General features: G+C 52.1%; 3 protein-coding genes across 5 annotated transcripts; 1 reads left to right on the top strand and 2 right to left on the bottom strand.

Annotated features, from left to right (window-relative positions):
- Positions 1 to 2,205: 2,205 nt before the first annotated feature.
- RAB3A (RAB3A, member RAS oncogene family) lies at positions 2,206 to 8,087 on the top strand. Its single transcript, XM_066269735.1, has 5 exons — positions 2,206 to 2,346; positions 3,427 to 3,654; positions 5,357 to 5,475; positions 6,294 to 6,418; positions 7,284 to 8,087. The coding sequence occupies exons 2-5, from the start codon at positions 3,427 to 3,429 to the stop codon at positions 7,472 to 7,474; spliced, it is 663 nt and encodes a 220-aa protein (XP_066125832.1). The 5' UTR covers positions 2,206 to 2,346; the 3' UTR covers positions 7,475 to 8,087.
- Positions 8,088 to 8,769: 682 nt separating this feature from the next.
- MPV17L2 (MPV17 mitochondrial inner membrane protein like 2) lies at positions 8,770 to 11,619 on the bottom strand. Its single transcript, XM_066269749.1, has 4 exons — positions 10,822 to 11,619; positions 9,947 to 10,117; positions 9,223 to 9,299; positions 8,770 to 9,097 (listed from the first exon to the last, which is right to left on the bottom strand). Exons 1-4 carry the CDS (start codon positions 11,006 to 11,008, stop codon positions 8,912 to 8,914), a joined length of 621 nt encoding a protein of 206 aa, XP_066125846.1. The 5' UTR covers positions 11,009 to 11,619; the 3' UTR covers positions 8,770 to 8,911.
- A 1,862-nt stretch (positions 11,620 to 13,481) lies between these two features.
- On the bottom strand, positions 13,482 to 18,076 carry IFI30 (IFI30 lysosomal thiol reductase). 3 transcript variants are annotated; one of them, XM_066269722.1, is made up of 8 exons: positions 17,931 to 18,076; positions 17,625 to 17,687; positions 16,057 to 16,239; positions 15,895 to 15,969; positions 15,410 to 15,502; positions 14,499 to 14,623; positions 14,237 to 14,290; positions 13,482 to 14,152 (listed from the first exon to the last, which is right to left on the bottom strand). In XM_066269722.1, the coding sequence occupies exons 1-7, from the start codon at positions 17,985 to 17,987 to the stop codon at positions 14,272 to 14,274; spliced, it is 615 nt and encodes a 204-aa protein (XP_066125819.1). In that variant the 5' UTR covers positions 17,988 to 18,076; the 3' UTR covers positions 13,482 to 14,152; positions 14,237 to 14,271. The 3 variants fall into 3 exon arrangements, with proteins under 3 accessions (XP_066125819.1, XP_066125802.1, XP_066125811.1); XM_066269705.1 differs by having other exon boundaries at positions 14,471 to 14,623; positions 17,931 to 18,060; XM_066269714.1 differs by lacking the exon at positions 17,931 to 18,076 and having other exon boundaries at positions 14,471 to 14,623; positions 17,625 to 17,898.
- Between the last annotated feature and the right edge of the window lie 1,064 nt (positions 18,077 to 19,140).

The following is a 19,140-nucleotide window of genomic DNA, read 5'->3' on the forward strand; positions in this document are numbered from 1 at the left end:
AGAAGCCACGGCCAGGGCCACTATCACAGCCGCCCGGCCCATGCAGGTTCGCATTGGATTCGGACAGTCGGTAAAGAAACAGCGGAGCCAAAAACTGGTGGGCCATAGTCTTTAATTCTAGCTTGCACCTGGTGGGCAAGTAAAAATATACACTGGGCTCCAAAACCCAGTCACATTCAGTGCTCACAAAGCCACTGACTTATCTGAGTTTCCTAGAATCAAAGGTTTCTAGCTCACCAGACTTATTCGCCTCTGTTCCCCATCTCCTTCCTTATCCCAAATACAAACTCTACACAAACTGGCATCTCACTCAGCACTCCACCATCTTGGCTGCTTCTCCTGGCCTCCTCCACGTGGCCTTTCTCTGCTCTCCTCTGCTCTCTCTTCTAATGATAATCTCAGGAACCAAGAGCCTAAGCTCTCGTTCTACCCTCATTTTATAGTGTAGCTTCACAACCTCTAATCCAATATATAAAATAGGGAAGTCTCTAATACAAAGTTACTTCTTTGAGGCATGATTGGATTGTACCACCCCACATCAAAAAGGGTGGGAAAGGCTTAATCCCAAAACCAAGCCCCAGGCTACAAGGATTCTCAACACACATTAATATCACCTGGGCGACGGCCTCCATCTTTAACAAAGTGAGCATAATACATTTTATCTGCCCAACAGAGGCCATACGCCCCGGCTGGGTCTGGGGACTAGAGGGAGATGGGGACAGGGACCTAGAATGGGGGCGAGGGTATCGTTCTCCGGCCGTCGCAATTCTGACTTTTCCTCCGCAAGATTAGGGGCACAGGGCAACGATGGATCATCCATCCCCTAAAGTCTCCACTCGGAGTCGTTTCCCCACGATAGAGGAAAGGGGTCTCTCCGGCTCTGTCTTTAACTCAGGAACCAGGAAGGGGTGAAGCCTCCTCTAGCTCCGCGTCTTCTTTGTTGGGTCTCTAAGCCTCGCTCGCACCCTCTCTGTTCCCCGGTCTTTTATTGTAGGCTTCACGAGTTTAGGGGGCAGGCGATTTCTCTGCCCTACTCCCGCCTTTTCTTAGAATTTTTTCCCCGCAAAATGGGGCGCAGGCAGGGGAGGGCTTGTCAGAGCGCCCATCAGCCCCTTTCTTTCTTTTCTGGGAATTGGTGGGGAAAGGTGGCTCTCTTGTTTCCTATTTCGTCTTTTATTTCAAAAACAGCCCAGCCCACTATGGGGGTCTTAAACTTCAGAAAATAGCCTGACCTGTGGTGGTGCAGTGGATAAAGCCTCGACTTGGAAATGCTGAGGTTGCCAGTTCGAAACCCTGGGCTTGCCTGGTCAAGGCACATATGGGAGTTGATGCTTCCAGCTCCTCCTCCCTTCTCTCTCTCTCTGTCTCTCCCTCTCCTCTCTAAAAAAAATAAGTAAAACTTAAGAAAATGGACGGGGCCTGACCTGTGATGGCACAGTGGATAAAGCGTCAACCTGGAATGCTGAGGTTGCCAGTTCAAAACCCTGGGCCTGCCCGGTTAAGGCATATATGGAGGTTGATGCTTCCTGCTCCCCCCGCCCTTTCTCTCTCTCTCTCTTCTCTAAAATGAATAAATAAAATTTAAAAAAAAGAAAAGAAAAGAAAATGGACGGGGTCTCTCTCAACTCCTATTTCCGCCTTTTCTTATTTTGTACTTATTTATTTTAAAACCCATAAGTAGGGGGTATGGAGCAGCTCTCGACCTCTGTTCTTTTCTGAAATTGGGAATAGGGTGAGATTGGCCAGGGGTCAGAGCATCCTGGCTTGGATGGGGATTGCCGGAATTTCCCACCTAGGGTGAGCTGTAGCAGGGAGAAGGATCACTGCTTGACGATCCAGGCTCAGCCAAAACCTCAGCCAAATCTTCAGCCTCGTCCACAACTCGGGAGCCACCATTGGACAGAAGGAAGATATTAACTTCTGATTGGCTATTCGATCCAACACTCGAAGCTTAAGCCAGTGAGAGGTTGGCGCAAGGCCCGCCTCCATAACGGGAGAGGCGGAGCCGGCAGGAGCTGTCTCTCCTCCTGTGACGTTACCACCCTCTACTGGATACGCACGCTGGACCCCGCCCCACTTGTACGTCAATCTGTGTTGGAGTCCAGCCCCTCCTAGCTCTGCGGGCGTCAGAGGGCCACATCTTCTAGCGCGGCTCCGCCCCAGGATGGCGTCACTGCTATATCTGCATGTGAGGCCCCGCCCCGCTCTATGCAGGACGTCACCGCAGACTGCAGGGGCTCGAGCCGCTGCCGCGCAGCCCCGCATCAGCGTGCAGGGAGCTTGTCACCGCCGCTGCCAAAAAAGGTCTTCGTCGCTTAGGTCGCCACCGCATTGGTGCAGGGCAAGGTGAGCTCCTGGGTGGCCCAGTGCGCTACCGCTCAAAGCACCTAAATAACCGTCATCTGCTGATGGCAGAGGCAAGGGGGAGGGCCGAGGTTGGCAGAGGGTAAATGGAGAGAGGATGCAGCGGTCGTGGACCTGGGGAGGAGTAGGACACTGGCTCCCCTCACCTGCCCGACCCTCATTCCCCCCAACCCCCGCCTCTGCGGCGGAGGGGGAGGGGAGGTGAGTGCCTTGCGGGAAGCTGTGCGTGCGCGTGCGCGGGGTGTGCACACGCGTGTGCTCGGCCGCCTGTTTGGGGGTAGGTGTCCGTGTGTACCTGGCTCTGCTCGTTTGAGGGTCCTGATCCAAGTGTGTCCTTGCTGCACGCTTCTGGAGGAAAACGCATGGATTGTGCGTGTGCGTGCATGGCCGTGTGTAAGTACACGGGGATGCGTGCCCATGTGGGTTACGTACACACACTTGCATGAGTGGAGAGCGCCGTGTGCACGTATGGGTTTGCATCTTTGTATATGCATGTCGGTGTGCAGACAGGTGACTGCGTCTCTGTTCTATGTAACGAGTATGTTCGACCCTCTTGTGCACGCGCGTTTATGGGTGTGTACCGTGCTGTGTGCACGCTCCACCCCTATCACATGATGCAGCTGCCTCAGCTTGGTCTCCTTCAGCATAAGAGTGGGGGGGGGGGAAGAGGGGCTGCATACGTGCGTCCATACAGACGGTCCACGTGTTGCTTCGTTGGGTTCTGAAGAACATAAATGATTAATGGGGGGCGGGGCCAGCCTCAGTCACCCCCTCCCAGAGCAGCCATAGAGTTTAGGGTTACAGCTGACCTGGGGCACAGGCCTGCAGGAGGGGGCTGCAAGGGTTACCCCATCCCGGCTTCTCTGAGCTCCTTCCTGAAATACTGCCTCCTTCCCCTTTTCAAGGTCACAGTGGGCCCTCTTCCCTGGGTACCACAGTTAGTACTGGGGCTTCTGGTGGCACGGTAGTTTCTCTCGGTGGCTCTGGAGTTTTCTCCATTCTGGGCCTGGGCCTAGGAATAGTAGGGGACCCTTCACACTAGCCTGCGCCCCACATCCCCAGATGGCGTCTGCTACAGACTCCCGCTATGGACAGAAGGAGTCCTCGGACCAGAACTTCGACTACATGTTCAAGATCCTTATCATTGGTAACAGCAGCGTGGGCAAGACATCCTTCCTTTTCCGCTATGCAGATGACTCCTTCACGCCTGCCTTTGTCAGCACCGTGGGCATAGACTTCAAGGTCAAGACCATCTACCGCAACGACAAGAGGATCAAGCTGCAGATCTGGGTGGGTCCAGCTGGGGGCTCCTGGCTCCAACACTTTCCCTTCCTGGAAAAGCAGCCCCAGCTTTGCCTATCTCTTTCATTAATTCACACAACTGGGCATTTACCATGTACCTACTGTGTACCAAAGGCACAGAAGAAAGAGCCCCTGCTCCTTCATCAGAGCCTAATGCCCTAATCAGTACTCTGCAGGGATGTGTGTGTGTGGGGGGGCAATGCTGGGTCTTTCCTTTACCTGATATCTGCAGGAGCATCACTGAGCTTGGTGCCTCAGTTTCTCATCTGCAGGTTCTTCCATGTCAGTGTCTGAGGTTTCACCAAATGTTGGCTCCCAACCTCATTGCCTGGGACAGGCACAGCCATCTCCCCCATGGTCCTGACTGCCTCCCCCAACCCTACAGAGACCTGAAGGAGCCTGTTAGCTGCCAGGTCTCCCTCCTCATGCTGGGTAAACCCCACACCCCTCCTCTGGCCTAGGAGACCCTGCCTGGTCTGTCTCCCTTCATTGCTGCCTTTGCCTCTTCACTGTTCCTCAAACACACCGGGCAGTCCCACGTCAGCATCTTTGGCCTGGCTGTGTCCTCTGCCTGGATTGTCCTTCCCCTTACTGCCACATGCCTCACTTCCTTTAGTTGTTTTTTTTTTTTTAAGATTTTATTTATTGATTTTACAGAAACAGGAGGGGAAATGGAGTAAGACGTATCAGCTCATAGTTGCTTCACTTTAGTTGTTCATTGGCTGCTTCTTTATGCCTTGACTGGGCAAGCCTAGGGTTTTGAACCAGTGACCTCAGCATTCCAGGTCGACAATCTATCCAATGTGCCACCACAGGCCAGATCCTTTAGGGTTTTTTTTGTTTGTTTTCCTTAAAAAACATTTTAATGTTTTTTTTTTCTTTTTGTCTTTTTCTGAAGTTGGAAATGGGGAGGCAGTCAGACAGACTCCCACATGCGCCTGACTGGGATCCACCAGGGGGCAATGCTCTGCCCATCTGGGGCGTCGCTCTGTTGCAACCAGAGCCATTCTAACGCCTGAGGCAGAGGCCACAGAGCCATCCTCAGTGCCTGGCCAACTTTGCTCCAATGGAGCCTTGGCTGCAGGAGAGGAAGAGAGAGATAGAGAGGAAGGAGAGGGGGAGGGGTGGAGAAGCAGATGGGCGCCTCTCCTGTGTGCCCTGGCCGGGAATCGAACCCGAGACTCCTGCACGCCAGGCCGACGCTCTACCACTGAGCCAACTGGCCAGGGCCTTTCCTTTAGGTTTTAAAACCCTGCCTCAGCCCATACTGCCCATTGCTGTCAGGCCTTATTTTCCTCCTCAATCCTTATCATTCTCTGACATAGGACATTTTCCTCTTTTTCATGTGTTTATTGTTTCCTGCATTGAGCTTAGTTCCACAAGGGTAGATTTTTATTTACTTTGTTTACAGCTGTGTCCCCAATGCCAGTGTGGTATATGGCACATGGTAGTGCCCTGTACATATGTATTGATGAATGAGGGAGTGATTCTGCAAGTACCAGACTCTAGGGTGATCGAGCACCATATTCTTGGTGCAGGCAGCAGCCTGGCTCTCCCTAGCCCCTTGTACCTCTGGGCAAGCTCTGCTCTTCTCTGAGTCTTGAGGGAGCTGAACTGGACTATCTCAGAGTTCATTTCCACTGAGGAATTTACATGTGGGTCCTCTCTGATCCCATATCTTCTTTCCCAGGACACTGCAGGGCAAGAGCGGTACCGAACCATCACTACAGCCTACTACCGGGGTGCCATGGGCTTTATCCTCATGTATGACATCACCAACGAGGAGTCCTTCAATGCCGTACAGGACTGGTAAGCACATCCTCACCCACTCAGGCTGTCTTCTGAGCCGGGTTTGGTGCAAAAGCCTGGGATGTAGGTTGATGAGGGCACCCCAGCCCCCCAGCAGATATGTAAATAACAATATTGGTGTCCCAGACATGTTGTTGACCTATAATCATTAAAACACAGCATCACTGGCTCAAAATAATGGGGATAAAAGAAACTAACATAGGAAAAAAGGTCTTGTGGGGAGGAGAGGACAGAAACTAAAAGGACAGTTTATACAGGTTAAAGGACATAAATACTTCCATTTTGGGCCTGACCAGGTGGTGACATAGTGGATAAAGCATCAGCCAGGGATGCTGAGGACCCAGGTTTGAAACCCCAAGGTCGCTGGCTTGAGCAAGGGGTCACTGGCTCAGCTGGAGCCCCCTGGTCAAGGCGTGTAGGAGAAAGCAATCAATGAACAACTGCAACTATGAGTTGATGCTTTTCATCTCTCTCCCTTCCTGTCCCCGCCCCTCTTGCTCTCACTTAAAAAAAAAAAATTTCTGCATAGAAGTAATGATAAATTTTAAGAAAATTTCTGATTTTACTGAGGAAGGAGAACTTTTCTCTGGGGACAGGGATCTGGGAAGAGTGGGAGAAGCTGCCTAAGAGATTTTGAAGATCAGGGAATTGCTGAAGCAGACACCCAGGGACAGCAGTGTTTCTGGCAGGACAGAGGCTGTGGGAGAATCTGAACCCACTATATTCAAGGAATAACGATTAATAGGGGGACTGCTGTGAGGTGAGGGAGCAGAGCTCAGTTCCTCTCAGCCCTATGCCACTTGTTGCCTCTCCTCCAGGTCAACCCAGATCAAGACCTATTCATGGGATAACGCCCAGGTGCTGCTGGTGGGGAACAAGTGTGACATGGAGGATGAGCGAGTGGTGTCGTCAGAACGCGGCCGGCAGCTGGCTGACCACCTTGGTGAGTACCCAGAGGACTGGACATCTACAGACTAGAAGAAGGACACCGAGGCCCTGAGAGGGAAGGGGACATGCCCAGGGTCTCACAGCAAAGCCAGATGGAGCCTAGATTCTAACCCAATTTATACTTTCTGCAAACTAGCCTTGACCTAGAAGCCATATGAGGTAGACCTTGATAGATTTGTAGTTCACTATGCAGGAGTGAGTCGTTCTGACACCCTTACTGCCCAGCCTCATACTGGGCGTTGCTGGACCAAGAGGCCTCCAGCTCTGTGGGATGGAGGGAGTTGGGCTGGGGAAGTTCAGTGGGGACTGCCTCAAAGGCTTTGTGGAGGAGGGTACATTGCATCTGGTACTTGATGGAAGGGAGGTTCTTCAGGCAGAGGGAACAACTTGGGCAAAGGCCAGAGGAGGGAAAGCCTATGCATTTTGGCAAACACTTGACACAGCTGCAGCATGAGGGTAACTGAGATGGATTGTGGCCAATCACACAGGTCCTGACCCCAAACGGAAGAGCTGGACTCTTCCAGTGGCAAGAGAGCCACAGAAAGTGTGAGCAGGGGCCGGCACGGCTGGATTTAAATGTCAGATGCCACCAGGGACAGTGTATGGGGCTGGACTAGGTGGTGGGAACAAGGCAGTGGGTTTTGCCAGGGCCCTGGGGACAATGAGAAGGGGACAGTTGTAGGATTAAGAAATGCAGAAAACACAGGTGTGACCCCGTTCAGTGTTACTTCCTTATGGGACTTGCCAGTGCCTTTACAGTGTAGTTGGCACTGGGAACTTCCAGGTTATTTCTGGTCTTAGAGAAGTGTCTTTGGGAGTGAGGGGCCCAGGGTCTTCACCCCTCCCTTTCCTGACCACAGGGTTTGAGTTCTTTGAGGCAAGTGCCAAGGACAACATTAATGTCAAGCAGACCTTTGAGCGCCTAGTAGACGTCATCTGCGAAAAGATGTCTGAGTCACTTGACACAGCTGACCCTGCCATCACCGGCACCAAGCAGGGCCCACAGCTCACGGACCAGCAGGCACCCCCTCACCAGGACTGTGCCTGCTGAGAGCTGGCCCACTGTCCCTGCCCTACCCTCCTCCTCCCACCAGGCCCCTCCTAGCCATGGGCACGAGACCCCTGCCCTTAGCCCTAGCCTGTCACCCTTATTTATTATTGTAGCTATTTATTTATTTATTGGAGATGTCCCCTGGGGGCTTGGCACCACCCCCCCCTGCACCATCCTATATACATAAAGCCCCGTCTCTGCTCTGCTGTGGCGTGTCGTGGCCCTGTGAACTCACCGCTCTTCTCTCCAGACCCCTCCCCTTTAAAAATTCACCCCCATCAATAGCTCTTGGTTTTGAAGAAGGGACCAGATGACACCTGAGGGCGGGGTGACAGGAGGTAGCAAGGCTTGCCAGCTTCTTGGCTGTGACATGGTGGGCCGAGGCCACAGTGGGATCTCAGCATGGACCACAAGATAGGTCAGAGGCTGGCAATAGCCCACCTAGTTCCTGGCCCCCAAGTTTTATGTTTTGCGGGGAGGGGGCTGTTGTGGTTACTCAACACCCTGGGAACACAACTCCACAGACCTGTCTGACCTCATGAGTGTCAAATGTACCCCCAGCCCCCCAGGAGATGTTGTGACACTACACACACCCAATAAAACAAATGGACGATGCTGTGTTTATGAGTGCCGCCTGCCAGTGCTGGCTGTCATCACCCATGACATTTTCAGTCAGAGATAATTTAATGAAGTTTCCACAGTCCATGACCAGAAGATCACACTGGTGCTACACGGCCCTGCCTAAAGCTCCAGATCCTGGGAGCCAGCTGTAGGCTAGCTCCCTACCTTGTTCTAGCGCTCAGAGTCCAGTCCACAGTAGTGTTGAGCAGTTGGTACTTGGGACTGGCTGGTTGGCTAGGGCCCAGTGCTGAGCCTGGTCACAGAGGCTCCCAATGAGAAGACCTGAAGAATGACTGTCCATTTTCATGGTTGTGCTCCAATGGGAAAGTTAAGGTCTGGTAGTGGGCTTGGAAGAGGCAGCCCAATCAGATACCCAAGAGTGGGGGTGGGGCTGGAACTCGGCCCAAGACCCTAGCTTACTGCCCCATCCGTCTAGGTGGGTGGTCGGCTGGAAATCAGTCTTAACCTGTCTGGCATCCTGTTGAGGGGGTGCGGCAGCTCAGTCTGCACAGTACCACTCATGTTGGGGGCATCAGGGGGCCTGGGATCTATCCACACAAGGGGGTCTGATCACATGCCACATTCATACCTTTGGACTCCTCACCAAGCCCTCCACCTGTGTGTGGTGGGGGGAGAGGTCAGCCTTGCTGAAAAGGGGTGGCAGGGACCTGGCCAAGGTCATATTGGACAGCTGAGAGGGGCTCAAGTCTTCACCCCTGCTGGGATTCAGCTCCCTGCCTGTCCACCATGGAGTGTGGGTTGTCAAGGGCACAGGAAACCCTCGCCCTGGAGGGAAGCTGTATTGCCATTTGGGACTCACAAGTGTGGCCCCTGAGGAGTATCCTGGGTGCCTGGTTTGCCCGCTGCCCTCACCCGGTATTTCAGGTAGGAGAGGTATGTGTCCCAGCCCAGTGTCAGGCCATTGATGTAAGTGACTCGGAACTGGGGGGGCACAAAGAGAAAGTTCACCAGCTGTGCAGCAGGCCACACACACCAATCAGCCTGTGGGGAAGGAGAGAGAGTAGTAAAGGTCAGGGCTAGGAATGATGCTCTGAGGGGTAGGGTGGCAGAGATGTAAGGAGGAGGAGAAAGAATGGGCTGGGTGAGGCCTGTGATGACATGCCCACCTTGTAGAATTCCCAGAACTTGTCCCGCAGCTCCTGGCAGCTTTCTTCCAGAGACTGGCCCTCTAGGGTACCAAGACCTGGGGAGGGAATCAAAGTATCAGGGGTTGGGGAGTCCCAATGATGGAACCAGTGGGGCAGGACCTGTGAGAGACAGGCAGAGGGGCCTGACTTTTAAGTCTTGCAGTAGCAGTACAATAGGGTGGTAGGTGTGGGGAAACAACACATATCAAGTGGGTCCTAATGAGGGAGACACACCCTTCCTGATGCTGAGGCTGTTATATTACCTGTCCCTCACAGATGAGGAAACTAAGCCTGGAAGGTGGGGAACAGGTTAGGACTTTATTCCTAGAGGTAATTGCTGGGGTGATCGTGCCCTGTCAAACCCCAGCCTCGGCTCTTCTTCCTTTGGTCTGTTCCTCTACCTGCTGGCTCCTTCAAATCTCAGCTGAGTTCCTCTCCCTTGGGAACCTCTTCCAAGTACCCCCCAGGGTAGCTCCATCAGACACTGTCCTCATCCCTCTTGTCCTTAGAACCATTGTCTGTGATTCTACCATTCATACCTGCCCCCACAAGGTCTTCTCACCAGTGACCCAACCTCCCGTCTGGGCCCACCCACATAGGAAGTACATCAGAATGTACCTCTGCATCCTTCTTAACACAAGCCTAGCTCTGCCCCTCCTGACCTATAAGGATTTGCAAAGCTCAAGCTCATGGGGTTCCTTACCCAAGAAGTACCAGACACCCAGCATGGGAGAAGCCACCAGCTGGTCTATGAGGACTTTCCTGAGGACGTTTGGAAGCCCACGGAGGCCAGATGCAGGGAGCAGGTGGTCCAGCCAGAAGTACCAGTAGTGCAGGAAGGGGCCCATGCTGCAGCCCACAGCAAACATGCTCGCTGAGGGCAGTCCAAGAGTCAGGAAGGCCACGGCACCCCCCTCCCCGGGTAAGCCCAACGCCCTCCCAGAGCCCACCCAGATATTATTCCATTACGGGGGGGGGGGGGCATTGCCAGGCACCATTCCAGGGGCTGCATTTACATCTCACTTCATCCCTCCACCACCCTGAGAGGGCATTCTACCATTGCCCCTATTTCCAGTGAAGGAAACCAAAGCACAGAGAGTAGGGAACCTTGGGGCCAGGGCTGCAATCCCAGGCTGGCAGGGTCCAGATGCCGCGCGCCCTTGACTACCCCGGGGTGCAGCTTCTTAGGCTACTGCACAAAACCTCAATGCAGGAGAGAGGGAAACGGACTAGGGGGCGAGCGGGGACGAGATCTGAGGGTGGGAGTGGACTGAAACCCCAAGTATGGGAGGGAACGAAGACCCTTAGGAGGGGACGGAGACCCCCAAGGAAATGGAGACCTGGGGAAGGGATAGGACAGAGACCGTGGTAGGAGGAAACCGAGAACCCCAAGTGGGAGGGGAGAACCAGGTAGGAGCTTTCAGGTTCTAGGGTGCACGTGGAGATCAAGGGTCCTGCCGGGTACACAGGCCACGGATTAGAGGTCACGGCCCGCGGGTCCGGTCTAGGGGTTTTCAAAGCTGAGGTCTGGGTCAAAGTTTCCCTGAAGTCAAAAGCCACCAGCGCCTGTCTCCTTACCTGAGCGCCGTGGGTTGAACTTCTGGCCGGGCCGGGCGCGGATCTCCCAGGACTGGCGCGCGCCGTCCCCAGCCGCCATGAGCACGCCGCAACCCAGAGTGTTGGTAACAAGCAGCGCACGGCCTTGAAACATGGGCTGGCCCGCCGCCCATAAGCCACGCAGCCAGCGCCAGCCACCCGACGCCATCGCGTGCGGAGAACCAGGAACCAGTGCTACGAACCAACCTGCCGGTGCCGACCAATCGTGCGTCCCGACTGTGACCGTAATATCCAACCGCTGGCCAAGCGCTGACCGCTCAGTGCCCCAGTTTGCCCGCCCCGAGAGATGTTAGCCAATAAAAGACCGACATACTATCTCTTGGCCAATCGCTGAACGAAGCCACACAGCGTATGGTGCAATCACAAGCAAGCATCGCTACGCCTGCCAATTGCTGACGTCTCACACGCGTTTCCTCGCCCCTTTCTGCACCCGCCAACGGGTAACCGTAGCCACACTCTTAAACTCAATACTGCACTGGCTAATCTCAGACCACCTTTATGCCTGTTGTCCCGCCTTTCGCGTTGAGATGGTCAATCTTAGATAGTTACCATGCTGTCTGGTCTAGTAGACCTCCAGACTTACAGATTCTCGCGGAATTCCTGAGAGGGAATTCAGAACTGTGGCCTTACAGCTACCGGTCGGAAGTCTAATCCCACAGACTTCTGGTATTGGAGGCGGAGCTACAGTTCCATTACGCGTGCAGCCCAGTGGGAGTCAGGTCCAGAAATTGACTTTGGTCTTTAGCTGGGCATTTGACCTTAGTGCCAGAATAATAATAAAAGTGTTAGGCACTGTTCCCAGAACATTACATGCATTAACTTATTTCGCAAAAACTCTCCTGCTGCACATAAAATTATATTCCCATGTTACTTCCTGTGTTCTTGTAAGGGAAAAATGTCAGTTTCAATGGAAATCTATGCATCACCGACAGGAATAGGGTGTCACAAACTACAGCCCTCGGGCCAAATCCTGTCACAGTCTCTTTTGTGAGGCCCACGAGCTAAGAATGTTTCTTACATTTTTGCATTGGTCAGGAAAAATCAAAATAATATTCTGGGGTATGTGAAAATTATATGAAATTCAAACTTCTGTGTCCTTAAAATAAACCTTTATTGGAACACATACATGACCGTTTGTGTTGTTTACTCTCACTACAATGAAGAGTTGCAACAAAGACTATGGCCTGCAAAAACTCAACTTTTTAGTACTAAAAACACTTTACTAAAAAAAAAAAAAATTTTTTTTCTTTGTCCTGTATTACAGGACATCCTTTAGGGCAGTGGTCCCCAACCTTTTATAGGCCACGGACCGGTTTAATGTCAGAAAATATTTTCACAGACCGGCCTTTAGGGTGGGACGGATAAATGTATCACGTGACTAAGACAAGCGTCAAGAGTGAGTCTTAGACGGATGTAACAGAGGGAATCTGGTCATTTAAAAAATATATAACAGGCCTGACCTGTGGTGGCGCAGTGGATAAAGTGTCGACCTGGAAATGCTGAGGTTGCCTGTTCAAAACCCTGGGCTTGCCTGGTCAAGGCACATATGGGAGTTGATGCTTCCAGCTCCTCCCCCCTTCTTTCTCTCTGTCTCTCTCTCCTCTATTTCTCTCTCTCCCTCTCTCTCTCCTCTCTAAAACTGAATAAGTAAAATAAAATAAAAAATTAAAAAAATAAAACATTGTTCAGACTTAAATATAAGAAAAACGGAAATAATGTAAGTTATTTATTCTTTCAATGCGGACCGGTACCAAATGGCCCATGGACTGGTACCGGTCTGCGGCCCGGGGGTTGGGGACCACTACTTTAGGGTATTCTGTTTCTGTGGAAACTTTTTATAACTCTATAGTTATAACTGATAACAGCAAAAGTAATTTTTGCCTGTGGATATGCAAATGAATTCAGCCAGGTAGAGAGACATTCTTCCCCAATTATTTTTGTCTAACTTTATGTGTTCATTTTAATATTTCGATATGTCTGTTCTGTGGATCTCTTAAAATGGTGTTAACACCTGACTAGTTTTCCTCATTAATAATGAGTTAACAATCATTTTTAACACGTCATTTTTACATCTATAGGAGAATCAGGATTTTACCGTTTTTTTTAAAAACTGTCCTTCAGCATTGCCTAGTGCTGTCTAGTACCTCAACCTCGTAATCAAGACTTTAGATCTTATTGTATCTTGCTGGAAATCCTCCAACAAGGTTAAAAAAGTCAAATTATGATTCATGAGACAAAGTCAGGTAGACTTTGTCAACAATCACATTCAAGAAACCAAGTTTCACTTTTGGGAGCTGATGTTACAAAATCCCAGGAAAATTTGTTCGTACCTGTAGAGATGGATTTAATGGCGGGCGCACCAAGCGCACACCCTGGGCCCTGACTTCTGAAGGGCCCTGCAAACCCCCAACTTTATACTTTTTTCTAATGTAAGGGGCCCAATATTTTCTTCTGCACTTGGGGCCTTAACCAACCCTAATCCACCTCTGCGTACCTGGCTGGTATGCAGGGTCAGTCTTCTAGTTGATCTTGGCCCACCAAGATTCTTGTAATATTTTGGGGGGTATCAAAAAAAAAAAAGTAATTCACCAAGAAGAATAGATACTGCAAGGAAAACCTGGTAGAGTTTCTCACCTTTAGTTAGCCAATGATAAAGGGTTTTCAGAGTCCAACCTGAAATTCCTCATAGAAACTTCCAGCAAAGCAAACTGAATGCTCCTGTGTAAATTATCAGGGCAAATCTAACTAGATCTGCCAAGGAAGTTCTTTCTTTGAGATTCTTTTGAACATAAGGGACAACACAAATATTATTTGACCATAAAAGAAAAAAGGAAATCCTGCTATTTGTGACAACATGGAGTAACTAGAGGACATTATACTGAGTGAAAGTCAGAGAAGGACAAATATTGTATGATCTTATATATGGTATCTAAAAAAGTAAAACTCTAACAGAAGAAAAGCAGTTGTCACAGGCTAGGAAGGATAGGGAAAATGGAGGAATGTTGTCACAACATCTAGTAGGGTTTATTAAACTAGCCTCAATGTAGCACCATTCTCAGTGGGGCAAGTTTTTTGATCTTGGGTCAAAATGTTGAGTCAGGACTTCATAGAATGTGTAAGTTATCCGGTTGACGAGCCATAGCTGCTGAGTCAGGAATCAGAAAAATGAGGGCAGGTGGAAACTCATTCTTCTTCCTTCAGCTCCATCCAAGGGCAGGAGCCATTACTTGAGGCAGACATGCCTGTCCCTGTAGGAACTTGCCATGAGTGGGCAGACATCTGGCTTCTCACCCTGAAGGAGACGGTTGTGAACTGGGGGCCTGAAAGGAGACCCTACCCACACCTGTAGAATTCCTTTGTTGCCTGTCTGACTTACCTGGTATAACTGGCACACAAGGGATAGGAGCTGGCTCATGTCTTCCAAAGGTTTCTGCACAAAGCAAGACAGGAGCTCACAAGTGCCACCTGCCCTGAGCAACCCATGCCAGGTCCAGAAGGGGCTGCAAATGGCCCTAACCTGGCCCCTCCATCCTGCCTCCCAGATTGGTAGGCACATCCATCACCCTGGTTCCTGCCTGGGGGCCAACCTGAAGCCTACAAGTGTTCTTACCCCATTGACAACGACCCAAGGCACATACTCGTGGGGCGGCTGCAGAGCATCTGTAAGTTGGGCATTCATGTGCAAGAGCTGTGTGCCACGGTCCCCCATTGCACACTCCATGATGGCATCTGGGGACACCTTTGGCGCATAGATCTGCAGGCACTGAGGGAAGAGGAGGGCCAGTGAGCCTCAGCTTCATCTTGTTAACTCCCCAACATTCCTACCATGGGCCCCCAAGCCAAGTTTCTGCTTTCTTACTGGCAATAGGGGACACTTGGGTCTACAGCAATGTCACAATGCTGGTAAATAGCTGGTGCTTCATACATGCCTAAGTGGAGGCCCCTGAGGCAGGGGTCTTAGGTGCTCCTGAGTCCCCTATGACCAGACCCACAGTCCCTGACCCCTACATTTTCCTCAGAGCTTCTATCTGTGCTGTTCCCTCCACCAGGAACACCCCATCCTCCAGTTCCCTCAGCATTTACTGAGGGTTCTCTCCTCCTCTGTACTCTGCCAGCCCCACTATGGTTCTGCAGGACTGGGGTGTCTCAGAGTAAGGCTTCCTGGGTGGCCTAAATGTTTGATGAATGAATAAATAATCAGGGAAGATGAGTCATTCCTTTGGGAGTTCTTTTTCACAATCCTCCAGAGAGGTGGGCAAGCCTGTTTTGTCATTCCCATACCCCAGAGGACTGTCATCTGTGTCCCTGTGCATTCCTATTCTTTGGAGCCCAGCTCAGAGGCTCTTCCTAGAGAAAGCACTCCCTGATCTACCCATGTCCCCAAAGATCTTTCTTCCCTTGAGTCAGAGATTGAGGCTTAGAGAGGGAAGAATATTTCCCTGGGGCTATACAGAGAGTGGCAGTTGGGGCCAGGCATTGAACTTGTATTTATCTGAGTGCAGAGAAGGCCAAGGTCCCCCAACCGGGCTGTATAAATGGTGTCACTCACTGGCTTCAGATTGTTCTCCATGTCATCCATTTCCTCTAAGCAGACAATGGTAAGGAAGGCCTCATCCCCCTTCAGCTGGTCCAACAAGCAGGCCTGAGGGTGGGGTTAGGGAGTGGGCAGGCAAAGATGTGAGGGAGCCCAGAGCACCCTAAAAGCACTCTGGTAAAAATCATGGATGTCCACTAACAAAGAGATGAATGAAGTTGTGATTAAATGGAGGCACACAGGCAGGGAAGAGAGCTGGTTTCACCTTTTTTTTTTTTTTTAATTTATTGATTTTAGAGAAAGAAGAAGGGGGAGAGAGAGAGAGAAACACTGATCTATTTCTATAAGTGCCCTGACCAGGGATCGAACTGGCAACCTTTGCATATCAGGTTGATGCTCTTATCAACCAAGCTACCTGGCCAGAGCCTGGGTTTCACCTTTATTACCACCATAGCCTCCCAGGCCTCTGTGCCCCCATGTGGGACTCTGGGGCTGCTCACCTCCACCTTGTTGAGCTTGCACTCCTCCTCCCCATGCTGGCACGTGAACTCCCACTTGCCGCTGACATTCTGTTCCTGCAAGGCAGTGGAGTGAATGCTGGCCAGTCTGCAGGTGCCCCTCCACCATGGCCACATGCTTCAGTTTCCTTGGTGCCCATGTACCTTGGCGTTTCCATAGGGCACCAGTGTGACATTGAGGATCTCCAGGACCATCAGCCATGTTGGAAACAGCTCTCGGACCAGGAAGGACCGGCAGCCAGGGCACAACGCCTCATAGTAGAGGCTCACGTTGACAGGTGGCCAGGGGGACTTCCCAATGGGCACCTGTTGGCACAGGTCACCAGCCTGTGCAGAGGAAGGGGTGTGATCAAGTGTAGCACCCCTATTTTTAAAGACTTTGTTTATTTTAGAGAGAAAAGAGGACAGGAGAGGAACAGGAAGCATCAACTCATAGTTGCTTATCATATGTGCCTTGATGGGGCAAGCCAGGCGTTTCTTTTTTTTTTTTTTTTTTTTTTTTTAAATTTTTATTTATTTATTCATTTTAGAGAGGAGGGGGGAGATAGATAGAGAGAGAGAGATTGAGAGAGAGAGAGAGAGAGAGAGAGAGAGAAGGGGGAGGAGCAGGAAGCATCAACTCCCATATGTGCCTTGACCAGGCAAGCCCAGGGTTTTGAACCGGCAACCTCAGTGTTTCTAGGTTGACGCTTTATCCACTGCGCCACCACAGGTCAGGCAAGCCAGGCGTTTCAAACCAGTGACCTCAGCATTCCAGGTCGATACTCTCTCTATCCATTGTACCACCACAGGTCAGGTAAGTATAGCCTTTCTTGGTTCTTTTGCAGTAAGGGAGATGCTAATAGTAAGTGCTCCATTCTGAATTTACTCCTGGTTCTGAGACTTGACTGTGTCCCTAAATCTGTTTGGCTGCAAAATGGATGTGACAGACTTGCTACAGTAGGCACTTAATTCATGCATGGCTCTTGTATTCTTCCAAGTGAAGTAAAACCTCTGACCCAGGAAAACCATTTGCAGTAAGGATTCAAGGCAAGCACATTTCTGGTCCCTGACCTCAATCCTGCCTTCCTGGAGGTGCATACCACAGAAGACTAATGGATGCTCATTTGTTCCCACTTCGTGCCCAGAGCCTTAGACCTACACCTGCTCTGACTCCTCTTCCTCTAAAGGTGCCCACATGAACCCCTCCCAAGTCTACTGAGGAGGTGGCACCTAATAAGTGCTGGCTTCTGGCTTCAGCTGAGTGGGGCAGGCCAGGTTTGTGAATAAATCGCTCAGCCTCCGGGGCATGTGTTTGCTGGACACCAGAAGCAGTCAGAGCTCTTATCTGGTCCAAGTGCATCCAGTAGGGATGTGGGTACGATAGGCAGGCTTGTCTGGGCTTCCCCTAGCCTCCAAGAGGAGACCCAATTCTCATCCCAGATGTACACAGTAGGCGTCCAATGCACCCTTGCATGGGGCAGGCGGGGATGGGGGGGGGGGATGGAGGCGGGTGGGGACAGCCAAGCTTCTTAGCCTGAGATGGGAAAGCGAAAGGACTCCGAGAGTGTGGCCGCGGTGCCTGGGATTAAATAGGGCGGGCTTTGGCACTGACTTGGTGTGTTCCGTCCAGACCCTGGGCTGCCCCAGCCAGATCTAGGGGAAGGGACCAGCCCCCTACCCAGCATGGATGCCTGTCTGCGCTGGCCCTCCCGCAGTGTTGCCGTTCCTACCTTGCAGGGGGTCTCCCGCTCAACGACAGTGTCCAGCGGGGACGCGCGCACGGCCGACGGGACCTGAAGCAGCAGCAGCAGTACCGGCAGGAACGGCAGGAGTGGTGACCAGGCCATTACAGCGTGGGTACAGGTGCGGCAGCGGGAGCAGCGTCGGGGAAGAAAGAAGCAGTCTTTAACCAGGAGGTGGCCCTGCCCCTAGGTCGGACCCGCCTCCCGGGGCCCACGCCTCTCGGAGCCGAGCTGGCGTCTCTAGGTGCCTGTCCTCTCTCTGGGTCTGCCTTTCCAAATCGCCCCCGCCCCTACCCCGTCGGGTGCTGGGCCAGCAGTCACGAGGTCATCCAGCCGCTCTGCGGTTCTCATTACTCCCCACCCCGTCCCCGCGGATCAGACGTGTGAAGCTGGGGCCGAAGCGCCTGGAACAGACGTGGGATGACCGAGGGAGACGGAAGTGTGTCCTAGCGCCACGGCCCCGCCCCTAGCCCGGGAGCCCGAGCACTGAGGAGGACCAGGGGTACGGGCTCGACCCCTGCCTGGGAGTAGGCACTGGCTGCGCAGCCCGAGGCCCTTTCCCTAGCCTAGTCCCGGACCCCCATCATTCCCAACCCACCGGCCCTGTCCTTTGCCCCCGCCCCTTGTCCGGCCCCACAGCCCAGATACAAGTCCCGCGGCGTTGACTCAGCTTTGGCCCACAGCTGGGCCAGAAAGCAGAAGCCAGAGCAAGAGGAGTGTTCATTTCTCTTGGCCTCCCCACCCCTGAGGCGGGGAAGGGGGAGAAGTGACTGGGGACGTGGGTGCATCCTGTTCCTCAGCAAGCTCCCGTTGGGAGGTATAAACAAGGGTTGGAGTGGTAATTACCGAAAGCCTGTACTCTGTCCATGGGGTGGGGGGTGAGGGTGGCCGTGTAGGAAGCCAAACCAGCAGATTCAGCCAGACCCCAGCTAGCCCCAGGACTGTGCTGGGCACCTCAAGTAATGGAGCCTCACTTCCCCGCTCTATAAAATGGGAAAAGAAGGAGGTTTGGGAAATAAAGCCACCGTAGAGGGCTCAGGCAGAGGGAAGAGTTGCCCTTGACTGGGGGTGGGGACGGGGCCAGCTGGGCTGTGACCCTGGGAGGGGTTGAAACAGACAGCAGTGCAGGCAGACAGAACAGCCTGGGGAATGATTGAGATAGTCACACTTTGCAGGGCCTCAAATGCAGTCACAGAGGATGGGATTCCATAGGAGGAAATGCCCACACCTAGCCTGGAATACAGCCAGGTCCCCAGAGCCGCAACCCGTGTTCCTCTCCCGTCTAGGGAAGCGCCAGCCTGCACAGATATTCACAGCAGCAGGCCGGGAGCCAGTTTCCCATGGCTGGATGATCCCCTTTGGACTCTTAGCAAAACCCATTTCCTTCCTGAAACCTCTGCAAAATGAAAGTTTTGGGAGCTAGTTGGGTGCTCTGTGCAGGGCAGAATGGGAGAAATTATAAATATAATTGCTATAATTCTGGATGGACTCATACATATAACCC

Source organism: Saccopteryx bilineata, chromosome 1, assembly GCF_036850765.1.
Source record: "Saccopteryx bilineata isolate mSacBil1 chromosome 1, mSacBil1_pri_phased_curated, whole genome shotgun sequence".
Classification (NCBI taxonomy): Eukaryota; Metazoa; Chordata; class Mammalia; order Chiroptera; family Emballonuridae; genus Saccopteryx; species Saccopteryx bilineata.